Source organism: Dreissena polymorpha, chromosome 9 (genome assembly GCF_020536995.1).
Source record: "Dreissena polymorpha isolate Duluth1 chromosome 9, UMN_Dpol_1.0, whole genome shotgun sequence".
Lineage (NCBI taxonomy): Eukaryota > Metazoa > Mollusca > Bivalvia > Myida > Dreissenidae > Dreissena > Dreissena polymorpha.
In genome coordinates, this window is record NC_068363.1 from 4646666 (window position 1) to 4671333 (window position 24668).

General features: G+C 37.4%; 1 protein-coding gene across 1 annotated transcript; it reads left to right on the forward strand.

The window, feature by feature from the left end:
* The first annotated feature begins 1157 nt into the window (after positions 1-1157).
* On the forward strand, positions 1158-15904 carry LOC127844052 (zinc finger protein 341-like). The gene is given in 13 exon segments (XM_052374020.1): positions 1158-1294; positions 3549-3632; positions 4292-4491; positions 5638-5763; positions 6946-7210; positions 7672-7895; positions 8517-8643; positions 9165-9181; positions 9183-9359; positions 10652-10848; positions 11134-11294; positions 11865-12065; positions 14245-15904. Coding segments are annotated over 13 exon segments (3063 nt in total). The 5' UTR covers positions 1158-1263; the 3' UTR covers positions 15498-15904.
* Positions 15905-24668: the final 8764 nt, after the last annotated feature.

Sequence of the window (24668 nt, forward strand, 5' to 3'; positions counted from 1 at the left end):
AGGGTGTCAGTCAGGGGCATCGGAAGCAAATTGACATTTGGGCGGCGGAGGGGGTGGGTATAGGAGGGTGTATCCCCCTCCCGTTGGTGGGGACGGGCCTCCCTCGGACTTTTTTCAAATTTAAGCATCAAATGGCGCATTCTGCTGCGTTTTTATGCCTGATACCTGACCTTAAACATGTCTATTACAGTCATATTCTGCATGACAAAAGTTGTGACAGACAGACAGACGATGGAGAAGTGACCATATATGTTGCAGTTTGTACTTTGTAGCAGGCGACACAACAATAGGGATCATATGGGTTAAAAGAACTATCTTCGGGATTTTTTTCCCGAAATTCCGTTTTGGAAATTTGAAATTCGTTGGTTGGTTTGGAGTGAACATATTAAAATGACACAAAAAAGTGTTAAAAAAAACATTAAGTATGTTTTTTAGAATTATCGATTTACTTTTGTTATTTCAAATTAATTCAGGTATCTTGATGTATTTTTAACTTTGTGATAATTAAGGACTATTGGATATCGGCGCATTTGTTTCATGTCAAACTTTCCTTTATATTAATAAAAAGAAGCAAAGGCTTAGATCATACAGATTCCCAGGTTTAATTACTCAAGAATAAAAGGATTATCGTTATAAAAGAGACCGATCAATTAACAAAATAATTGACACGTACATTACCGCGGACGGGTGATGACAATCAACAATACATGTGTCATAACCGCGAATTAATTCAAGCGTGATAACCTTGCCACGTGGTAAAGATATTTTCAAATATATACGGGTATTAAATGAAATGAAAAGGTCTTTGCCGAAATTTCATTTTTGCCGAAAATATTTGGGCGGCGACCGCCGCTCCTGTCGCCCCAGCTCCGGCGTCTCTGCTGTCTCTAGGCTCAAGATCAATTCTACGACACAAGATTTTATGCAGGAAATCCGCAAGCAGTTAAAGTATTGGCTATCTGCTTCATATACTCGCATTTGCTTTTGTGTTATTTCTTTTCTTCAAAATCCATAGACTGGAAATCCTTGTCCAACTCATGGGAGCCGTTTCTGGTAAATTGCTTTATTTACGGACGTACATTAACATGACATCGTGAGCGTAAGTGTCGTGTAACCCACAACACTTTTGACATATTGGCGGGAAATGTAACGATCGTTCACGGAAAACGAACGGTACTGCCGGCTGTTCATGTTATCTCCCCTGTGGAATCTATGGCGCTCATCGAAATAAACGAACGACTTGTGCATGTCAAACATTAAAGCATGTCGCATCAATACATCGACACTTTAACGGGTAATTTACCTGTTGATTTATATAATTATGTATTATTTTCTTACAGATGAAATAAACTTCAATGTGTACACATTGTAGCATTTGGCTGTTGGAACGACATTGAACGCTATCAAAATGGCGGCCATTTGGTTACGTCCAAAATTTATATTTCAAATAAAAATTGTTTACGCATGTTTGTTTCGTGTTACATTTATGCACCTTTTGTATTAATTATTATAATAGAAAATCAGAGCCGTTATGATAAAAATAACATTTTTAATTGATATAAATTATGAGTTAGACCGTTAACAACCCTCAAACTGGGGAGTGAAACTCAACACGGAATTTCCATAAACAACTTAAACACGTGTGGTCAAGTCATGACCTCGACACTGTTTACCTTTTGTGCAGTCGATACTCCGGGTTACATTTAAGTATACTTAAGAGTACCCGGGTTACATGTATGTAGTACCCACGCCGACAATGACCGATCGAGTCTTAGTTACTAGTAACTGGTTGTCAAGTATGTTATAAAGTGAAAAATCCTGAGCTCCGATGATGGATTGAACCCGCGACCTCCAGAGTGGTAGTCAGACACTCTTACTGTGTCGCTAAAGAGCTATCCCAACATCAAGGCTGTTGGAAGTGACCATAAGTCACTACACTCTTCTCCCTCTTAATGTTCAAGGCCCAGACACGCCCACTACAGCATGTCTTGCATCCACAATGGCATGGCCCACCCAGAAACCATTAAACAGCTCACACTCACTTTCTGAATCATTTGCCTTGGCGCCATTTAAGTGAAAAAAACTGAGCTCTGAAGGGGGATTTAACCCACCACCTCCAGAGTGATAGTCAGACACTTACCGCATGGCTAAAGAGCTAGCCCAACAGCAAGGCTGTTGGAAGTGACCATAAATCACTACACTTATAACTGGTTAGGTTAATTCAGGTAGTTTTTATCACTGATCATGTGTGCATACATAATTATGCAGATGCCAGATCTTTACGTTAAGACTTAAAGAATAGATCTGACAACTTTGGTTGAAAATTATAATTCAAATGAATATGCACATAGTCAAAATCAATAGACTTGCAGACTATGCTGGACATAAACTGATACAGCATCTTCCACTTTAACCTGTGTGAAACTATTCATTTAGTGTCACATTTCATCTTAAAAATAAATTCTAAACTCTAAGTTCTACCCTATACTGTTTATTGTAGCACTACTAGTCATATAAATGAGCTGTTTGAGATTCAAATTTAATTACACTTATTAAAATCGGCATATGTTGTGAAAGCTAAATATCATGTACATTGAAAAGTTATATAATTTTTATGTCCCCCACTATAGTAGTGGGGGACATATTGTTTTTGCCCTGTCTGTTGGTTGGTTGGTTGGTTTGCGCCAACTTTAACATTTGCAATAACTTTTGCAATATTGAAGATAGCAACTTGATATTTGGCATGCTTATGTATCTCATGGAGCTGCACATTTTGAGTGGTGAAAGGTCAAGGTCAAGGTCATCCTTCAAGGTCAAAGGTCAAATATATGGGTCAAAATTGCTCATTTAATGTACACTTTTGCAGTATTTCAATATTCAAGATAGCAACTTGATATTTGACATGCATGTGTATCTCATGGAGCTGCACATTTTGAGTGGTGAAAGGTCAAGGTCATCCTTCAAGGTCAGATGTCAAATATATGTGGCCAAAATCGCTCATTTTATGAGTACTTTTGCAATATTGAAGATAGCAACTTGATATTTGGCATGCATGTGTATCATATGGAGCTGCACATTTTGAGTGGTGAAACGTCAAGGTCAAGGTCATCCTTCAAGGTCAGAGGTCAAATATATGTGGCCCAAATGGCTAATTTTCTGAATACTTTTGCAATATTGAAGATAGCAACTTGATATTTGGCATGCATGTGTATCTCATGGAGCTGCACATATGTAGTGGTGAAAGGTCAAGGTCTTCCTTCAAGGTCAAATATATGGGTCAAAATTGCTCATGTAATGTCACTTCTGCAATATTGAAGCTAGCCGTTTTATATTTGAAATGCATGTGTATCTCATGGAGCTGCACATTTTGAGTGGTGAAAGGTCAAGGTCATCCTACAAGGTCAAGGTCATCCTACAAGGTCAAACGTCATATAGGGGGACATTGTGTTTCACAAACGCATCTTGTTAATTTTTGGTCTGTAATTATTAATTATTTATGTTCAGCTGTCTCTAATTTTCATAATCTCACATTTTTATTTTCTCTACAGGTGGAATTACCAACATTGAAAATCAGTCTGCAATTCAGTCCATTTTAGATACACAGGTGATTCAAGATGCAAACACTGTTCAAGGTTTGTAGTCTGATAGTAATGTCCAAAGTTGGTTACATTATAAATCCTAATTATAGGAGCATTTGTTTTGCAAATAATACTATTGCACTGTCTTGATTTATATACATTTGTACACTCATATCAGACGTCTAAAATTACACTTCCATTGTTCTTGTTTCTCCAAAACAATATAATGACACATTCATTATATATTAATAATGAGGTTAATCTAGATTTCTTATGCCCATTTTCAAAATAATAAGATTGATCAAAATCATTTAGTACTTATTATATGTTCTCTGGATATGCAATGATTATGGAAGTTGCAAAGAAGAATGGCACATGGCATTCTTGATTGTTAATTACATGTAATTTGTCCAAGAACTTTGATAAGCTTGTACAGATTAGAGCTTGTGTTACTGTATTTTAATGACATTAACCCTTTCAGTGCGGGAACCGAATTTTGAAGGCCTTTGCAAACAGTTTGGATCCAGATGAGACGCCACAGAACGTGGCGTCTCATCAGGATCCAAACTGTTTGCTATTCTGATAGTATTCTTTGAAAAAAATCGAAGAAAATGCTAATTTTAAAAATTCAGCAGACAACATTTTAGCAGACGACAAATTTCCCAGCATGCAAAGGGTTAACAAATCTGTTCATTCCTCTATTGATATTGCAGTGGAGGAAGACGATATATTCCAGTGTGGAAAATGCAAGAAGCAGTTTACCTCCCTGAATTCTTTCTGCTCTCACAAGCAAGAGCGTTGTGTTGGTCTGCCAGCCCCACGCCCTATCATCCATAATAACACCATTCTACAGGGGCTTAGTGCATTCCAGACCATTGGGTTGCAGAATGGAGTCAGGAGTGGTCTTTCACAGGTTAGGATGCTATAAATATGGGTCATTCTCTGTGAAAAAGGGGTTTAATGCATGTGGATAAAGTGTCGTCCCAGATTAACCTGTGCTGTCCGTACAGGCTAATCAGGCACGACACTTTTGCTTTTATGGTATTTTTCATTAACAGAAAGTCTCTTCTTTGCAAAAATCTAGTTTAAGCTGAAGGTGTTTTCCCTGATTAGCCTGTGTAGACTGCACATGTTAATCTGGGAGGAAACTTTATCCACATGCATTTAACCCCCTTTTTACAGAGTACGGCTCTGTTTTTAACAAGTTTTATTCTCTCTCATTCAACCAGTTTTCATGAGATTGTCACTAGACTTTCTGAGCATGTTCATTTGCATAAAATGAAGTCCAAGTTTAATGACCAGCAAAATTTTGCCTGACATTTGTAATTATGGCCCATTAATTACTGGTATATCTCTTTGACAATTTGTAAACTTCAATTTTGTCAGAAGCAAGAAACTACAAGGAGTATTGAAACTAAATAGGTTGGTAGATCTGATGTAAGGGGATATGCAGTGCTCAAGAACCACAACTCAAAAAGCGCTCTTATTTTATTGTTTTTAAACAATCCTTAAAACTAAAATAGGTTTCCACTTGAAACTTAATAAGTAGGTACATCTCATTTAGAAAAGATACAGTCTATAATTTGAAAATTTAACGTTAATGTTTACAAAATATCATTTTACACATAACATCGGGTACAGACATTAAATAAGCAAATTTTACTCTTGAAATGGAAGCTCAAGAGTCGTGACGTGCGATTTGAATCCTAGTTCAAGTCCTGCCTTTACTAATTGGAAAACTGAAAATGGCCCACCACATTTCTATCACTGTTTACAGATCTTATATTAGATCATGAGCTTCACTCTGACAAAACAGGGCTTAATTCATGTGGGTAAAGTGCCATTCTAGATTAGCCTGTGCAGTCAGCACAGGCTTATCAGGGACAACACTCCTGCTTTTATAGTAGTTTTATTTTAAAGAGAGTCTCTTCTTAGCAAACATCAAGGTTAGCCCGAAAGTGCTCCCACTGCACAGGCTAATCTGTGATGAAACTACACACCTGTATTAAGCCCTGTTTTCTCAGAGAGGGACTCATTTGCTAATTAAATCCTGTTCCAGGCAGCGTATGGTTCCCATGGATCCCTGCCTCAGCTGACCCAGAATGTGATGCTGGCTGATGATCAGGTGATCTCCTTTGCAGACCTCACTCAGACTGGCCTCATGCAGGGATCTACCATTCATCTGGTACGTTGTTTTGGCTTGAACACCGGGGTTGAAATGCTCCATTATTTTGAGCATAGATTTTGAAATTAGACATTATGCTTGAACCTAGTGGTTGAAATTTGACATAAGTTTGAATCCAATGATTCAAAATGTGACATAAGCTTATAGCAAGGATTCAAAATGTGACATCAGCTGGAAGCTAGAGGTTTTAATTTGACATTAGCTTGAAGCTAGAGGTTTTAATGTGGCATTAGCTTGAAGCTAGAGGTTTTAATGTGGCAAAAGCTTGAAGCTAGAGGTTTTGATATGACATTAGCTAGAAGATAGAGGTTTTAATGTGACATAAGCTTGAAGCTAGAGGTTATTATATGGCATTAGTTTGAAGCTAGAGGTTATAATGTGACATAAGCTTAAAGCTAGAGGTTTTGATGTGGCATTAGCTTGAAGCTAGAGGTGTTAATATGACATTAGCTTGAAATTAGAGGTTTTAACATGACATTAGCTTGAACCCAGGTGTGGAAAATGTAACACAGGGGTGCTTGACATTACCTTGAACAAATAGATAAACATGTGGCATTAGTTCGATCAGTAATGTTAAAAAGTTACTTAATAGTGGAACTTTGGCAAAAGCTTGAACACAGAGGTAGACATGTGAAATTACCTGAAACATAGAGGATAAAATATGATATAAGTTTAAACAAAGAATTAAAAATGTGTCAAATGCTTGAATACAGAGGTTGAAATGCACTTCTGCTTGATCATGGTGGTAGGAATATACATAAGATTGGACATGTGTGTCATACGATTCAGAAAATCAAAAGCCTGTAAACCATACTAGATTTGAACATTTTGAAATGGGGGTTTGCATTTATGTATAGACTTGAATTTATTACTTTCTTACACTCATGCTAATTACTACTGTATTGTATTGTCTTGCATTGTATTATGTTTTGCCTATTTTTTGGCGATTAAAGACTCCACTGCCAAAACACTCTATAAAAAAATCTCTTATCAACCTTACTTGAAAAATAAGTAAAGTATTCCAATTTTTTTTTTTTTAATTATTTTTAAAATGATTAACCAATTATATTGTTTGTTTTCCTTAATGTTTGTTTCATTTGTTGTTTGCATACAAACAATTATGCATACAATCTTTCCCATGAAATATGTATGAAAGTCACTGTATACTCACTACTTTTGAAGGCTCCAGCAGGCAGTACAGTTCAGTCTGGCGGCCCCTTTCTGAGCCAGCTGGGTCAGCGCCCCACCAATGTAACCTTTTTGCAGAGTGCCATCCAGCCCACCACGTCCCTGTGCGCCTCCAGTGGCTCCGCATTCTCCACTCCTGTCTCCATGGGCAACCTGCATGCCCTTGTGCAGCCCCAGCAGCAAATCACCATAGCAACTGCTCTCCCTGAGCAAAAGACACAGCAGATACAAATAGTGAAGCCAACGCCATCTAGGCCAGGTTAAATTTGAATTTAATGTGTATTTGAGGTTCCATTTAAGCAATTGTTTAAAATTCTTATCCTGGGGGGGGGGGGGGGGTAAGAATTACATGGAATTACATTTTTGATTGATCAATTTAACACCAACATAATTCAAATAGTTTTCTTGTGTCCAATTTTTATTTTGGGTTCAATGAAAATCGTTATAAGACTTAGGTGGTAAAAAACTCAAGCAAAAAAGCATATAAAGAGCTGTGATATGCATGCTTTGTTTATAGACAAAATCTTAAAGAACATGGTGTTTCAAAAGTTGTCCTCGGTGGCACTATATTCTTAGCTCATGATTGTTATGTATCAGATCAGAAGTCCCTTGGGCTCATTATAAAGCAAGTTTGAACCATGTCAAAGAACAGTGAAAACTATTGAGTAATCCAAGTACTTAAGGCAAAAAATATGTGTATCAAATGTATTTATATTTTAGGTAAAAAGGCAAACAAAGGTATTTTAAGCAGCGATCAGCAGGCATTGCAGGAAGAGGCAAAGAAACAGCTGTCATGCACGTACTGCAGCAAGATCTTCAAGAAGAAGTTTGATCTGCAGCAGCATGTGCGCTCCCACACAGGGGAAAAACCATTCCAGTGTGTGGTGTGCGGACGAGCCTTTGCCCAGAAATCCAACGTAAAGAAACATATGTCAACTCACAAGGTATGCTAGAGTCCCTAGGGCAGGGAGCTGCCAATGTTTCTAATACTAGTTACACATTTTGTTTAGTATTTGAAGTTTTTGTGTGTATTGAGTCTGTTATGGATTAATTTAACTGACTAATGCATGTTTATTTCAGAAGGAACTATAACATATACCATATTCTCCTTAAAATGTACTTATATTAATTTATTGTATTTGTCCTTTACCATTTATACCTTTTTCCTCAACAAAACAAGCAATAATTTAATTAAAAGGAATTTTAACATTCCATTTCCTTAGGCAAGAAAAGCATGTTTTAAGATTCTTAGTATAAATTACTTGTTTATGTCTTAATGACATTTTAGCTTTGTTATAGGAAAACTGGGCTTAATGCATTTGGGTAAGGTATCATTCTAGATTAGCTTTTTTTGGTCTGAACAGGCTAATCAGGGACACTTTCGACATACACTGACATTTTTAAAGAAAAGACATCCTTTAAGCAAATGAATCCATAAAAATGTAAACTGAAGTGTCGTCCCTGAATAGCCTGTGCGGACTGCACAGGCTAATCTCGAACAACACTTTACACACATGCATTTAGCCCAGTTTTACCATAACATGGCTTATTTGATATGTTTGAAGGTGTGGCCTACCGGCCCAGGCTCCACCCTCCCCAACCAGCCCCCACCGATACTGGTTCCAGTGTCAGAGGAGGATGGGACCTCTGAGCAGGCAGAGGAACAGACTCAGGATCGTGGAAATCAGTCAGGTATGTTGTCCTTTTGTTGCTATTTAACCCTGTACTACCTACACATTTTGACATGTTTATGGTCCTTAAGAAAATCAAATAACTAGATTCAAGTTTTAAATGCTTCGTTTTCAACTCTAAGATAAGCAGCAAACAAAACAGCATAAAACCTGAACAGACTGCAAGTTACTCTCAGGCTGTTTTGGTTTAATGCTGTGTGCATATAGCCATTTCACGTTGCCTCTGGGCAGGATGGGGTTTAGACGAATAATAATTCATAGTCTGCAAACTATTACGGGTTAAAAGGCTTTTTCTTGCGTATGCATACATGTAAATATTATAAGACTTAGTTCATGTTTAATGTTGCAGTTAACAAATTTAAAACTTTCTGTGCAAATTTATATTTAGTAGATGTATGGCCAGTATGTTTTAAATATATGTATGATGTGGTGAAGTACACTGGCTACAAAAAAATTGTGGTACAGTGGATACACAATAATGTTGAAAGCATCACTCAATAAAATGAGCTTGTATACTTGCAGACTTCACAGGCCTCAGATGACAATGCTATTATTGTCACTGATGCCAAGGGAGACAACAAGCAATACAAGGGAGGCAAGCAAAATTTCAAAGTGAAAGTCGTAATAGACAACTCCTTCATGTGCCAGTACTGTCCAGAGAAATTCAAGACTTATTTGCAGCTGAAATCACACATGGTTAATCATAAAAACATACAGGTAAACTTACTATTTGGTGCAATTAAAAAAGGAACATTATTTATGCACTCTTCCGTCAATGACTGAGGGCATATTGAGTTTACCTTGTCGCCGGTTATGTACACATGGTCAGACTCTAGTCTAGGCAATAACTTTATTTAAAATTGAAATATTTTCAAATAACTTGGGAGGAAAATTTAAGCATGTTGCTACATTATGTTGTGAATTTTTTTATAAACATATTTATTTGGATATAAACTTGTGCTACCACTTATTTATAGACCCTGTAAAGGGAGGTATACTAGAATTCCTGTGAATGCTTGTCTGGATATATGTCCCTCCCTCCGTCCTTCTCCATTTCTTTTCAACAAACAAAATCTTAACTTCCAGAAATGGTCCTTTATTATATCAAGCTGTGATTTTGATCATCGTACAATAAAAGGTGTTTTAATTATGTCCATTATCAACTAAGAGATCCTATAACATGATGTAAAAAGTTGTAAAAGGTACATTATTCTGCTACATATTTCCCCATGTGACATCTGTGTATTCTTAGTTACTATTGAGGCAAATTATAGTTTAGTTCAGTCTTTTTCTTGCATAGACACAGTAATGGCCTTTCTATTGTTCCCAGGCATTATGATGTATCAAAACAAACAACACTTAAAGGTCAAGGTCACAGTGGATATTTGGTGTTTGGTCATAGTACATGTACTTGTTTGGTGATACTGGTGTGTATGACTTTGTGTCTATTTCTCTATTGTGCATAACGTGATTCTGAGATAAATTGGCAAATGTTGTCATCATAACAAGATTACATGTCATAACTATGCAGTGTTGATTAATATTTTTTATACACCTATTTCTGTGTCCAGTGACATGACGTGTCCATCCACACCCTATGGACACAATTCTAGTTGTAGCATAAAAATGACATCTTGTGACTTGTTACATGTTACTCAAAAGTATTTGACTAAAGTAATCAAACCTATATAGACACAGCGGTTTAAATAATCTTGTGAACCATTACATTTTAGTTTAAAAATAGGCAGAGGATTTTAAAAAAATCATTTATACAAAGCTTCAAAATTTTGACAGTTTTGGTTAAAAATCTAGATCAAAGTAGCTGGCTGATAAAACTAGACCCGCCCCCAAACCCCTCCCCCTTCTCTGCTCAAACCCAGGTTTTAAAGAAACCCCTGCCTGAGTTAGTTAACAGCTCAAATGGTTGTGTGACAGTTGGAAGGATGTCAGGGTTTGTAGGAAAGGCATAAAATACATCAGGTCTAAAAAATCACACCTGGTTCTATCAGGTGTACCGGTGTGTGAAGAAGGAGTGCAGTGCCACGTTCAAGGATATGGAGGCCTTCCTGGAGCACGTGGAGAGCCACAACGATGAGCTCACGTACCGCTGTCACCAGTGCAACGAGGTCTTCAACACCTTGTATGAGCTTGGCACGCACCAGTACTCACACAGTTTCTTTGACAACCCGGGAAAAACTGGTCCAAAGTAGGTGCTCCTTCCGGGGTGGATGGTTTAGCCTTGTTCTAGAAGAAGTGTGCTTAATACATGTCATGTGTTTTCAAGATTAGGTTTGCAGTACGTACATGCTATTCTGAATGACACCTTTTGCCTTTATTATATTGTTCATTTAAAGGAAATCTAGATAAGGTGGAAAGTTTCCTTCTTTTGAATTTTCAGACGAAAGAGATTAATTGTGATCACTCTTTAAAGACTGTAGGCTGCTTGACTTCCACAGGACGTCCCAGCCCAGATTGTGTCATTCTATTGCAGACACTACCAGTGCACCCTGTGTTTCAACAAGTATGCCAGTCCGGAGGCCCTTAGCAACCACCTAGCAACGGAGACTCACAACCACGTGTGCCCCCACTGTGGCAAGAAGTGTGCCAGCGAGAGGTTCCTACGCAAACACCTCATCACTCACGGAACTGAGAGTAAGAAGTTCTTCTATTGGAAATATGTTTGTGTTAATGTTTAGATTTTAATAGGTTATTATAAAGAAAAATAATTAACTAGTTCTTGTTATATTTCAAAACGGTTGAAAGCGCACATTATTTGTGCTAAAAGCATTCAGAATGGGCTCTATCCCATATATTTTCATTAATAATACTTAGGTTAAACTAAAGGATCATTACAAATTGCCATTGAAAAAAAAAAGAATATTAGTTAGTGATAGTGATAAATGTGAGCCTGGCATGCCATGATTAAAAAAGAAAATAATGTTCACTGAATTTGCGTACACTTTTTTCGCCATTGAATCAATTTGAAAGTGGAACCATTGATCCAGCATCTTGGTTTTTCGTCACTCAACTGACTATTTGTAGACAGTTTTACATACATCAAAGCAGCCTTTCTGTTTGGCCAAGGTGTTATTATTTTCCAAGGATTTAATAAAATTTATCATTCAACCATTTGTTGTAAATAATTAACTCTGAAATATAAACCCATAAAAAGTCAGCTTGGTCAATGAAGATCCGACCACTATGACCTTGACCCTGTTCCAGACCTACATCAGTGCCCAACCTGCAAGAAGTGTTTCAAGACGGACCACTACCTGCGCACCCACACCCTGATACACACAGGCCTGAAACCTTGGTCCTGTGACCAGTGCATGGCGAGCTTCAATCGCAAGGATAAGCTGAAGCGCCACCTACTCATTCATGAAAAAATGTGCAAATACAAGTGCCCCTTTAAGGCACTTTGTGGTACGGTCATTAAACATGTTGTTGTTGTTTTATTAAAGTTATTATATGTTTGATAAATGAAAAAAGCATTTCAATTAGCAATGTCTATTTATGTATGATAAACATCAGACAACTAAATAATTTAATTGTTTTTAAGATTAATCTTTTACTTCCATGTTATTTTGAAAACTGACTCAAAACAAACACAACAGATTCTACTTTCTATTACAGAATTTTTTTTAACATATCCATATGATTTATGAAATAAGATACACAATCATCATGTTATGCATAATCTTGTCTGATAGTGGAGAGAGCTTATTCAGGCTTCTGCAGTCTGCCATTGAATCATCAGCATTGTTCTCAAAGTGTTTACGTGACATGCTATCTTCTATCTGACAGTTTACAGAATGTCTATCATTTGTATGTAATCTTGCATAAATACTATATATTCAAATATTAATAATTTGAACATTGAGTGGTTGATGTTCAATTTATTAAATTCATACATTCTGTCCATATACCACTAGCACTGGTAGAATGTACCATTTGTAACAGTTGATGTGTTGCTGTGATTTTAAAAAGATGAACATATAATATTTTGTTGTTTTAAATATTTAAGAGTTTTCACTAATGACTAAATATTAAGATTAAAAGTTATTTTTGCTCCTAGTCTTAAATAATTCACAAAGCCTCTCAGGTAAAACCTCCGGAAATTCTGTCAAGTACACACTTCTTTAGGTGTTTGGCTATTTCATGTAGATGTATTTTTACATATAAATGTTTAAAACAAGTAGATGTTGCTAAGAGACTTTTTTCAAGCATAAAATACTGCATTTTTGAAAAAGATTCATCTTAATATTTCAATTAGGAAAAAATTTCTCCTAAGAATCATTTTGTGAAATTTCTGTCGTTGACTGAACACTGAGAACATAATGTTCATACAAATGTTGAGAGGCTTGCTGGATGTTCATTTATGTCTGCGTTGTAAATACTAATGTTTTGACTGCAGGCTCTTTATTCATGTCCTAGGTGTTAATACCCATGTCTTGACCCTTGCGTGCTCTACATACATGTCTGAGGTGTTAATACCCATGTCTTTACCCTTGCATGCTATACATTCATGTCTGGGGTATTAATACCCATGTCTTTACCCTTGCATGCTATATATTCATGTCTGGGGTGTTAATACCCATGTCTTGACCCTTGCATGCTATATATTCGTGTCTGGGGTGTTAATACCCATGTCTTGACCCTTTTATGCAGTACATTTATTTCTGAGGTGTTGATACCCATGTCTTGACCCTTGCGTGCTCTACAATCATGTCTGATGTGTTAATACCCATGTCTTGACCCTTTTATACTGTACATTTATCTCTGAGGTGTTAATACCAATGTCTTGACCCTTGCGTGCTCTACATTCATGTCTGAGGTGTTAATACCCATGTCTTGACCCTTTTATGCTGTACATTTATCTCTGAGGTGTTAGTACCAATGTCTTGACCCTTGCATGCTATACATTCATGTCTGAGGTGTTAGTACCCATGTCTTGACCCTTTTATGCTGTACATTTATCTCTGAGGTGTTAATACCAATGTCTTGACCCTTGCATGCTATACATTCATGTCTGATGTGTTAATACCCATGTCTTGGCCCTTGCATGCTATACATTCATGTCTGAGGTGTCAATACCAATTTCTCAACCCTTGCATGCTATACATTCATGTCTGAGGTGTTAATGCCCATGTCTTGACCCTTGCATGCTAAACATTCATGTCTGCAGGGCTCAACATTAACCTAAAAACCAACTTTCCCTACTGGGCAAGTACTTCGAAAATCTACTTGCCCTGAACGTAAAGCCACTTGCCCAAACATGAACTATCACATTAATTGAAAACCTCATATTTTTAAATAAAGTTCAAAATAATACACCTCAAAACCCTTTTTATGTTTGCACATTTAACAAAATTATTAAAGCAATTAAAGTCTTAATAAAATGCTCTTTGTTCTTTTTTGCACTTGCCCGGGCAGACAACTAGATTAAAAAATAACTTGCCCAGACCCAACTTTTACTTGCCAGGGGCAATAGGACAACTGTTAATGTTGAGCCCTGGCCCCTGAGCCTAATACCTATGTCTTGACCCTTGCATGCTATACATTCATTTCTGAGGTATAAATACCGATGTCTTGACGCTTTCAGGCTGTACTAAGGAGTTTAACAGGCCAGACAAGCTGAAGGCACACCTGTATTCTCACAGCCTCACCAAACCCTGGACCTGCAAGATCTGTGCACGAGAGTTCAAGCGAAAGCCTCAATACAACGAACATATGCGTGGCCACAGGGGAGAGTATGCTTTCAAATGCGAGAAGTGCAATCGTGGGTTTTTTCGCATGAAGCTGCTGAAAGAACACAAGTGTGACCCAGACAAGCCCGTTTCCAGACAGATGTTTAGGACTAGGAGGGTAAAACGTAAACCGGGGAGACCAAGAAAAATTGTGAAAGTTGAACAAACAGATGGTGAAAATGTGGTGGAGGAAGGCAATGGTGAAGAAATTAATGCCACTACAGTGAAAGAAAATGTTCGCTCTTATGTAGATCAATTAGTCAGAGGCAGACGAGGCATTCTGAAAAAGTCTCATAAAACTATTATGAAGGCAAAGCAACTAAAGCTTATGAAAAATGAGAAAACTAAGCAAATAAACAGTCGTTCAAGTGTGAAAACAATATCTGGCGCTACTAAAAAGAATGATGGCCTGTTTGATGGTCAGAACACATTATCTATTAAAGATAAGGAAATACACGGTACAGAACACATGACAATAGCCACAAGCCAGGGGAATTATATCATTCTGCAGTCGGTCCCTGGCACGGATATACAGAAACCAAAACGGAACAAGTCTGAGTGTTTTGTGAAGACCCCGCCCGCAAATATAGTACCGATGTCCTTAGTAGAACAGTACATCACAGTCCAGTTGACTACCACCAATGGCTGTGATGGCAGTGAAATTCAGGCGCAACTTATCCCGACAGCTGACTTTAATGGACAGTTTCAGTTCCACCATTCTTTGCCATCTGGTCACTTTGAAATTCAGCGGGGCGCTTTTCATCCCATACAAATTGTTGATGGTCAGCCAATGACCTTGACAGTGAACGAAGGTGACCAGCTTGGTAAAATTAATGTATCGCAGCACGATGTTATAGATATCCCTGTTGATATTGTCACCGTGTCTAGTGACCAGACGCTGGTCTGCAACACAGAGGTTAATGTTCGGGATGATAATGTCAACTCAGAGCAGGGTTATGAGAACACAGAGCAGGTGTATGATGCCAACTCGGAGCAAGCGTATGAGACTATTGGTGATTATGACACGGAGGAAACTGTCCTGCAAGGCTCAGAGAACCTTATCAACTCCAATGTAGAAATTTTAGTTCCTGAAACAGAAAACATGTAAAACGTGTTTTTTTTTGTAAAATACCTTATTTTATCTAATAATTGATTTGTGTTCAATTGTAGGTACTTTTTAAATTACCAATGACATAAGCTATACTTTTGGATATAATTAAACTGGTTATGGTGTTTTCATGACCAAACAGTAACTGTACTAAAGTTTGTTTTCATTACGACATTTGGATATACCACGAAAGAAATAATCAGAAATTCAGATTTACCGGTACATAGCATCGTGATCATAAGTTATAGCTCCAATAGGACAGCATTAGCTTGCATTTTGAACATCGAAAACAAATATGTTTAATGTTTTTAGATTTTAAAATGAATTGCATGACCATTACAAACCTAATGATATTAATAAATAATTAGATATTGCGACAATATAACTCAATAAATTATAATTATCTACAGTGTTGTTCTTATTTTGATCTTTTTATAGATTTTTAATCAAAATGAGCCTGTCTCTGGGAAAACTGGGCTTAATGCATATGCGCGAAGTTGTGTCCCAAATAAGTCTGTGAAGTCTGAATTAACCGCTGTTATTGACTTTATGTCTCTTTATCAAAACGAGGATCCAATCTAGGTGGAAGGTGTCGTCCCTGATTAGCATGTGCGGACTTCATAGGCTATTCTGGATTAATACGTTACGCTCATGCATTACACCCTGTTTTTTTAGACCTGATCAGATATAAACATTTTCACCTGCACCTTGGATCGGTCTGTCGATCCGAAGTCTCCGTAGTCCGCTTCGTCTTCTGCAGTCTATCTACTTATCGCTTTGACCCATGCTCATGCAAATTGATATGAGTCGTGTTCTGAGAAAACTGGGCATAATGCATGTGCGCAAAGTGTCATCCCAGATAAGCCTGTGCAGTTCGCACAGGCTAATCAGGGACGACACTTTCCGCCTAAATTGGATTTTTGCGAAGAAGAGACTTCATTTAAACATAAAATCGGAAAGTATCGTCCCTGATTAGCCTGTGCGGACTGCGCAAGCTAATCTGGGATGACACTTTACGCATAGCATTAGTCCCAGTTTTATCAGAACAAGGCTCATATGATGGTTATTTTTTTAATAGGAAACTAACCCTCTCATCGATTTGTAAGTTCAACATTTAAGGTCCCAGGGGCTTGCAACATAAAATGAGATCATGTCCTTTCCGCGCTATTTCTAGAGAACGCTTCCAGCTACGATCATGTCAAATTGCTATACCGTGGATAAAATGAAGACACCTATCGATTGTGAGGTCAACAGGTTATGGTCATAGGTTCTTGTGAATGAATTAAGACAAATGATTTGCCATTGTATTTAGTAAATACGTTGACATTCGATCGTTTTAATTGGGATGATGGTTACTTCGGAGGAAATGAATATTTTCGATTTTGAGTTAAGATTTCCAAGCCACAGGAGTTTGTAAAATTGAAATTTCCGCATGATATATATAGAACGTTTTCCTATAAGATCATTTGAATTAGTATGCCGGTAACTTGGGAGGAAAGGAGTCGCATAGAAGTTGAGGAGTTAGGTCAATGTCGCAGGGACATTTAACATGCAATTTATTTCCACTCATGTAAATGACGATTTGATCCACGGTCACTTAATGATGTGTGCAATTTATTTGATGGTAAAATAAGACATGTATACTATTTAAGGTCAACATCATAGGGTATGCAATTTTAAAATATCTCTTATCACGTGCACATACAGGCATTTCATTTTAGGTCAGGGTTTAATAATTGAATAATATCTCTTGAATCAATAAAATATAAAAGTTACGAATACATATATATGGATTAAACAATAAACACAAGACTACGCACACAACTTTTAATATATCAAAACAATGTTCTATTTCATTTAAATTCTTTCGACGTATGTACGTAAATTGATCCACTATAAAATACTTATAATGGTGCATTATTTAACTATAAATGTGATCGTTTGTTTTTGCCCAAAATCAATGTTACAACAATAAATATCTTTTATAAGTTATTACATTACGCCTTTCGAATTTGATTTCTAAAGGCCAAGCAATTTGTAAAAAAAATTCACAGAGAATAACCTTCCCATCTCAATACACACCATGTAACATCGGGTTATATGAGTGTTGATAGGTGTTTGGTAATGTAATATGTTCGAAATCAATTTCAACACCTGAGGCAAATTTAATTAAAGTAGCCAATACACTACGCGATGACGTTACGTTCGCGTTCATACCGGAAGATACAGATATGCGCCCCGGGCAACAGTTATTTGAACAGTTACTAAACCAACGTTTGTGAGACTAAACATAAAAATTATTGTTATTCGAAGCTTGTCTCTTCTTAAATTTGGCAGTAATGTGTGAGCATTTGTTGCTTGGAAAAATGTCATTAGAAGCATACGTTGGACTATTAGAAGCAGACTAAGTTTAAAGTGACAACAGCTACGAACATTATCTGAAGATCAGAAATTTACCATCTGGATTTACAAAAAACTTTTATTTCAAAGGTGAGCAAACCGCCCAACTCTCAAACGTTTGATATATCTATCCTGGAATTTTTGAAGTTTATAGAATTTCAATCATGTCCATTATTATTTTGCTGAATTTAAGTATGATAATGATTATGGCTGATTTTCTGTCGATATGGTTAATTGAAATTTTTATTGATGATACGATTATTATAATTTATATGTCGACCATTATTTCATTATACTTTGCGTTTTACGTTTATTAACATTTTTAAACTCTTAAACACAAAATGACGTCACTTAGCATTTCAGTGGCGTATTTTTAATCTGTATTTTTATATGCCGATTCTTTATATTCTTAGACAAAAGATCGGCGCAAAATTAAAAGTAACGAATTGCGACAAATGTTATCACGAAATCGTTTTTATTTTGGGTGGGCAACTTGATTTACTAGGTATGTTCACAATACCATCGGAACTCTCAGAGATACCATGGGCATAAAATACTTTTTTGTCATTAAAGTCCTCTTACGCGTTCATCTTAATTTCTAAATACTTTTCAGCGGATTTGTTTTAAAGGATGTGTTATTTACATTTTTCTGTACTGTATACTTACTAGAAGATATCATGAACAGGATGCTCGTTAACCCTTTCCCACTTAGATACGTATATTGATGCATTTGTAGTCCCATAGAAAGTTTAATATAATTAAAGACCCTTCTCAGAGGGGATAATCACGTGACAAACAAGATGGCAACGTCCATGCCGAGGCAGGTATTTTTTCGTCGTTTTATACCCTGTATTACTTGCATTATTTTTTAATTCCGCTCACTTTCCAGCCATATTAGGAAGAAAGTTACTGGCTTTTATTTCTTAGTATTATTCGCTCTATATCTCGACTTTACTCGCTGCGAAATTTCTTAGCGGGATGATCTAGTTAGGTCTCCGCTATGAAAATTTGCGGGGAGTAAAGTCGAGATATAAAGCGAATTTAAATACGAAATAAACGCTAATCACCTTTTTACTGATATGGCTGGTATGTGATCGTCATTTAAAAAATAAACAAAAGTAATAAAGGGTATAAAACGGCGAAAAATAACCGTCTCGGCATGGACGTCGCCATCTTGACTATCACGTGATTACCCCCTCTGCTTCTTACTAAATTCAAGTTGTAAAGGCTTCATTTCCAAGCCTTAGATACTAAGATGAGCAGCAAACAGCATAAAACCTGAACAGACTTGCGAAAGCCATGTTTACTGCTTCTTAGTGGAAAAGGGTTAATATAACCAGAGAGCTCACGATAGCACTTGACCTTTTAGAAGGACAGGAATCGCTGTAGACATGTTGTTGCTATGGTTACCCATAATGCTGGTTGTCAAGACGGCCGCCGTGGAGGTAGGGGTGAATTTTCCGATCCGTCCTCAGGACCAGGCATGGATTGACACGCTATTCTACATACCCCGGGAGCCCCGGGTGAGGCGGGAGTACCGGATGTTGACCGAGGAGCAGCGAAACACTTTTCATCAGGCCTTTGTTGCGCTTAAAAACGACACGGTATGTACAGAAAATGTCTTACTGTTTTGATTGGTCATGCTTTTTGCTTTAGTGTCGCTATTCGACCCCATTCTGATGAAGGAACTAGGCTGAGGTATACCGATAATACTCGGCTGGATTAATTACTCCCCGTATTGTCCACACTGTTGACTGAAACTTATACATTGAACAACAACAACAGCATGAAACCGGTAGATGTTCATAAAAAATAAATTAATTAATCGAAGGGCTTGACCATTTATGTGTTTTTGTTGTTTGTCAGTACAGGAAAAAAACAATTTTGATGTGGAAACAATTATTGAAATGTAGTTTTTCAGTTTAAAGTCGCTTATCCATCGCATGATTTTTTTTTTTCGTAGTGTATTGTATATTTATATGATTATTATTATTTCACACACAGTTCATACATTAATGCTTAGTACATGTTGCATTTCCTATGCGCTTTTATACACGAATACATATGATGGAATTTGCATTAAAGAAAAATACATGACGTATACCGGTAAATATGTTCAAGTACACTCAAAGTGTATTATTGGATACGTAAATATAGATGATACTAAATCAGGTTATATTGTGTGTCCTTATATGGCATATTATGTATCCAACATTTGTTTTTTCTTTGCGATTCAAATTACGGTACGATAGTATTTCATGAACGCAGTTTTGTATTACACATGTATATCTGATTGCGTCTTGTAAATGGTAATCTTACCACGATACTTTCTGAAAATTGAAATCTTGAAGTCAGACTGTGATATTATTTTCAAACGGGCAAATGTCGACAGCCCATTCTGGCCTCAATGAACAAATGTCCATACAGAATGACGGTGAGATGATAAGTACCGGAATGAACATAGCCTATGCGTACCGTCGTGAACATAGCCTATGAGTACCGATGGGAACATAGTCTAGCAGTACCAGTATGAACATAGCCTATGCGTACAGGTGTGAACATAGCTTTTGCGTACCGGTGTGAACATTGCCTAGCAGTACAAGTATGAACATAGCCTATGAGTACCGGTGTGAATATTGTCTAGCAGTACCAGTATGAACATAGCCTATGCGTACAGGTGTGAACATAGCTTTTGCGTACCGGTGTGAACATTGCCTAGCAGTACCAGTATGAACATAGCCTATAAGTACCGGTGTGAATATTGTCTAGCAGTACCAGTATGAATATAGCCTATGAGTACCGGTGTGATATAGCCTAGCAGTACCAGTATGAACATACCCTATGCGTACCGGTGTGATCATTGCCTAGCAGTACCAGTATGAACATAGCCTATGAGTACCGGTGTGAACATTGCCTAGCAGTACCAGTATGAACATAGCCTAGGCGTACCGGTATGAACATAGCCTATGAGTACCAGTATGAACATAGCCTATGAGTATCGGTATGAACATAGCCTTAAGTACCAGTATAAACATAGCCTATGCGTACCGGTATGAACATAGCCTATGAGTACCAGTATGAACATAGCCTATGAGTACCGGTGTGAACATTGTCTAGCAGTACCAGTATGAGCATAGCCTATGCGTACCGGTATGAACATAGCCTATGCGTACTGGTATGAACATAGCATATGAGTACCGGTATGAACATAGCCTTTGCGTACCGGTATGAACATAACATATGAGTTCCGGTATGAACATAGCCTGAGAGTACCGACGTGAACATGGCCTAGCAGTACCAGTATTAACATAGTCACGAGTACCGGTGTGAACATAGCATATGAGTACCAGTATGAACATAGCCTATGAGTACCGGTGTGAATATAGCCTAGCAGTACAAATATGAACACAGCCTATGCGTACCGGTATGAACATCGCCTATGCGTACTGGTATGAACATAACCTATGCGTACCGGTATGAACATAGCCTATGCGTACTGGTATGAGCATAGCATATGAGTACCGGTATGAACATAGTCTATGCGTACTGGTATGAACATAGCATATGAGTACCGGTATGAACATAGCTTATGCGTACCGGCGTGAACATTGCCTAGCAGTACCAGTATGAACATAATTTTTGAGTACCGGTGTGAACATTGCCTTGCAGTACCAGTATGAACATAGCCTATGAGTACCGGCGTGAACATTGCCTATCAGTACCAGAATGAACATAGCCTATGAGTACCGCTGTGAACATTGCCTAGCAGTACCAGTATTTACATAGCCTATGAATACAGGTGTGAACATAGCCTAGCAGTACCAGTATGAACATACCCTATGCTTTCCGGTATGAACATAGCCTATGTGTACCAGTATGATCATATCCTATGAATACCAGTATGAATATAGCCTATGTGTACCAGTATGAACATAGCCTATGTGTACCAGTATGAACATAGCCTAGCAGTACCAGTATGAACATAACATATTCATGTATGAACATATCATATGAATACCGGTATGAACATAGCCTATGTGTACCGGTATGAACAGAGCATATGTGTACTAGCATGAACATAGCCTATGAGTTTCGGTATGAACATAGCCTATGAGTACCAGTATGAACATAGCCTAGCAGTACCAGTATGAACATAGCCTAGCAGTACCAGTATGAACATAACATATGAATACCAGTATGAACATGACATATGAAAACCAGTATGAACATAGCCTATGAGTACCGGTGTGAACATTGCCTAGCAGTACCAGTATTAACATAGCCTATGAGGACCGGTATGAACATAGCCTGTCAGTTCCGGTATTAACATAGCCTATGAGTACCGGTATGAACATAGCTTAGCATTACCAGTATGAACACAGCATATGAGTACCAGTATGAACATAGCCTATAAGTACCGGTGTGAACATTGCCTAGCAGTACCAGTATTAACATAGCCTATGAGGACCGGTATGAACATAGCCTGTCAGTTCCGGTATTAACATAGCCTTAAGTACCGGTGTGAACATAGCCTAGCATTACCAGTATGAACACAGCATATGAGTACCAGTATGAACATAGCCTATGAGTACCGGTGTGAACATTGCCTAGCAGTACCAGTATTAACATAGCCTATGAGGACCGGTATGAACATAGCCTGTGTGTTCCGGTGAGTTCCGGTATTAACATAGCCCATGAGTACGGGTATGAACATATATGAACATATATGAATAACGGTATGAACATAGCCTGTGAATTCCGATCTTAACATAGCCTATGAGTACCAGTATGAACATAGCCTGTGAGTTCCGGTATGAACATAGCCTATTAAGCCCGGCCTAGCATTACCAGTATGAACACAGCATATGAGTACCAGTATGAACATAGCCTATGAGTACCGGTGTGAACATTGCCTAGCAGTACCAGTATTAACATAGCCTATGAGGACCGGTATGAACATAGCCTGTGTGTTCCGATATTAACATAGCCTATGAGTACCAGTATGAACATAGCCTGTGAGTTCCGATATTAACATAGCCTATTAAGCCCGGTATGAACATAGCCTGTGAGTTCCGGTATGAACATACCTATGTGTTCCAGTATGAACATAGCCTTTGAGTACCAGTATGAACATAGCCTATGTGTTCCGGTATATATGTTCTGGCCTCTGTAAAAGGACAAGCACACAATCTATTGATTTGAAGAGTTGAGTGTGGAACTGTTGTACCTGCTCATGTTTTCAATATGAGAACCGATGAGAAACGATAGCTTCGCGTTCTACATTCAATCGTGACCATGCAGTAGTAGAATTGCAGTCATTCGGATCTTATGGCTTGACATTTGTCCAACATATATTGACTGTTGATGAAGGTCGATGAAGGTCAAAGGCAGTGTAAGACAGCTATACAAAAAAATCATAAGATATAAAGAGCTGGAAATTGCAGACCTCTATGATTCACAAGTCATCAAATCTTTCGCTTAGTATAGCGGTCCAGCAGGGCTGCTGGGTACACTGCGGGTCCTCACACGTAGGATCTTCGGCGCGGTTAGACCTCAGAGAAATCGAAACACCATAACGCATTTTACAATATAGCTGTGAAACATTACAATAAACAAAAATACACTTCAAAGCAACAATTTAAGTTTCTCGACGCCTTAAGTTATACATAGACGTACATGTGCATTGTCCTATAGGGTGAAAGTACGTAAAACGATCAGTTAAGTATACTGAGTACACAAGAATATATGAACATTATCGCCTGATATTGTAACACACGAGCAATAACTATATTAGTCTTCTGCGAAAGTAAGAGTTTATTTAAGGATACACCATTACATGTGTTATAAATATATTAAATATAGCATGCAATATTTTTTGTTATTTTTTTATTTATTTATTTATGTATTTATGTATTTATTTATTAATTAATTAATTAATTAATTTATTTATTTATTTATTTATTTATTTATTTATTTATTTATTTATTTATGTATTTATTTATTTATTTATTTATTTATTTATTTTTTTATTTATGTATTTATTTATTTATTTATTTATTTATTTATTTATTTATTTATTTATTTATTTCTGTATTTCTTTCTTTCTTTCTTTATTTATTTATTCACTTATTTCCTTTTTTTGTTTACTTATTTATGTATCTATTCATTCATTCATTCATTCATTTATTCATTTGTTGATATTCGTCAAATACCTATCTATCTATTACCTACACGCAGTCCGTGCTGCCGAACAAGTATGACCTCCTCGCGTCCCTACATGCCCGGAAGGAGACTCGGAGTAGCGCACATCGCGGCACGGGCTTCCTCGGCTGGCATCGGGTCTACACCCTCATGTGAGTACATGGCCACTTTGGTCTGGGGGATATTGATTGTGTATCGCATGTCGGTGTGTATGTTGTTCATTGCAATTATAACATAATGTGTGTGAAAATCAGTGCCGAGCGTCATTCTTCATCCGTTTTCTTTTTATTTTCTATGCGGAAGTAGCCATTGTGGTCTTCTCTAGGATGTTGGATGTTGGAAGCATTAAGGGCATTTTTTATGTGACTTGACATAAAACAGGGTATTAATGAAATTCATTTTGGCTCAGTATATTTTGAAGACCATGTTCCAATTGTTCATCGGAATTTTATGAATAACCGTTAGTATATCCACCCATTACAATATTAATATGGTACACTTGAATCTCCATAATCGTGTGTCTGTTTATATGTTTTCTTTTTTTGCTGTCTTTCCGTCCGCGGGCCCCGT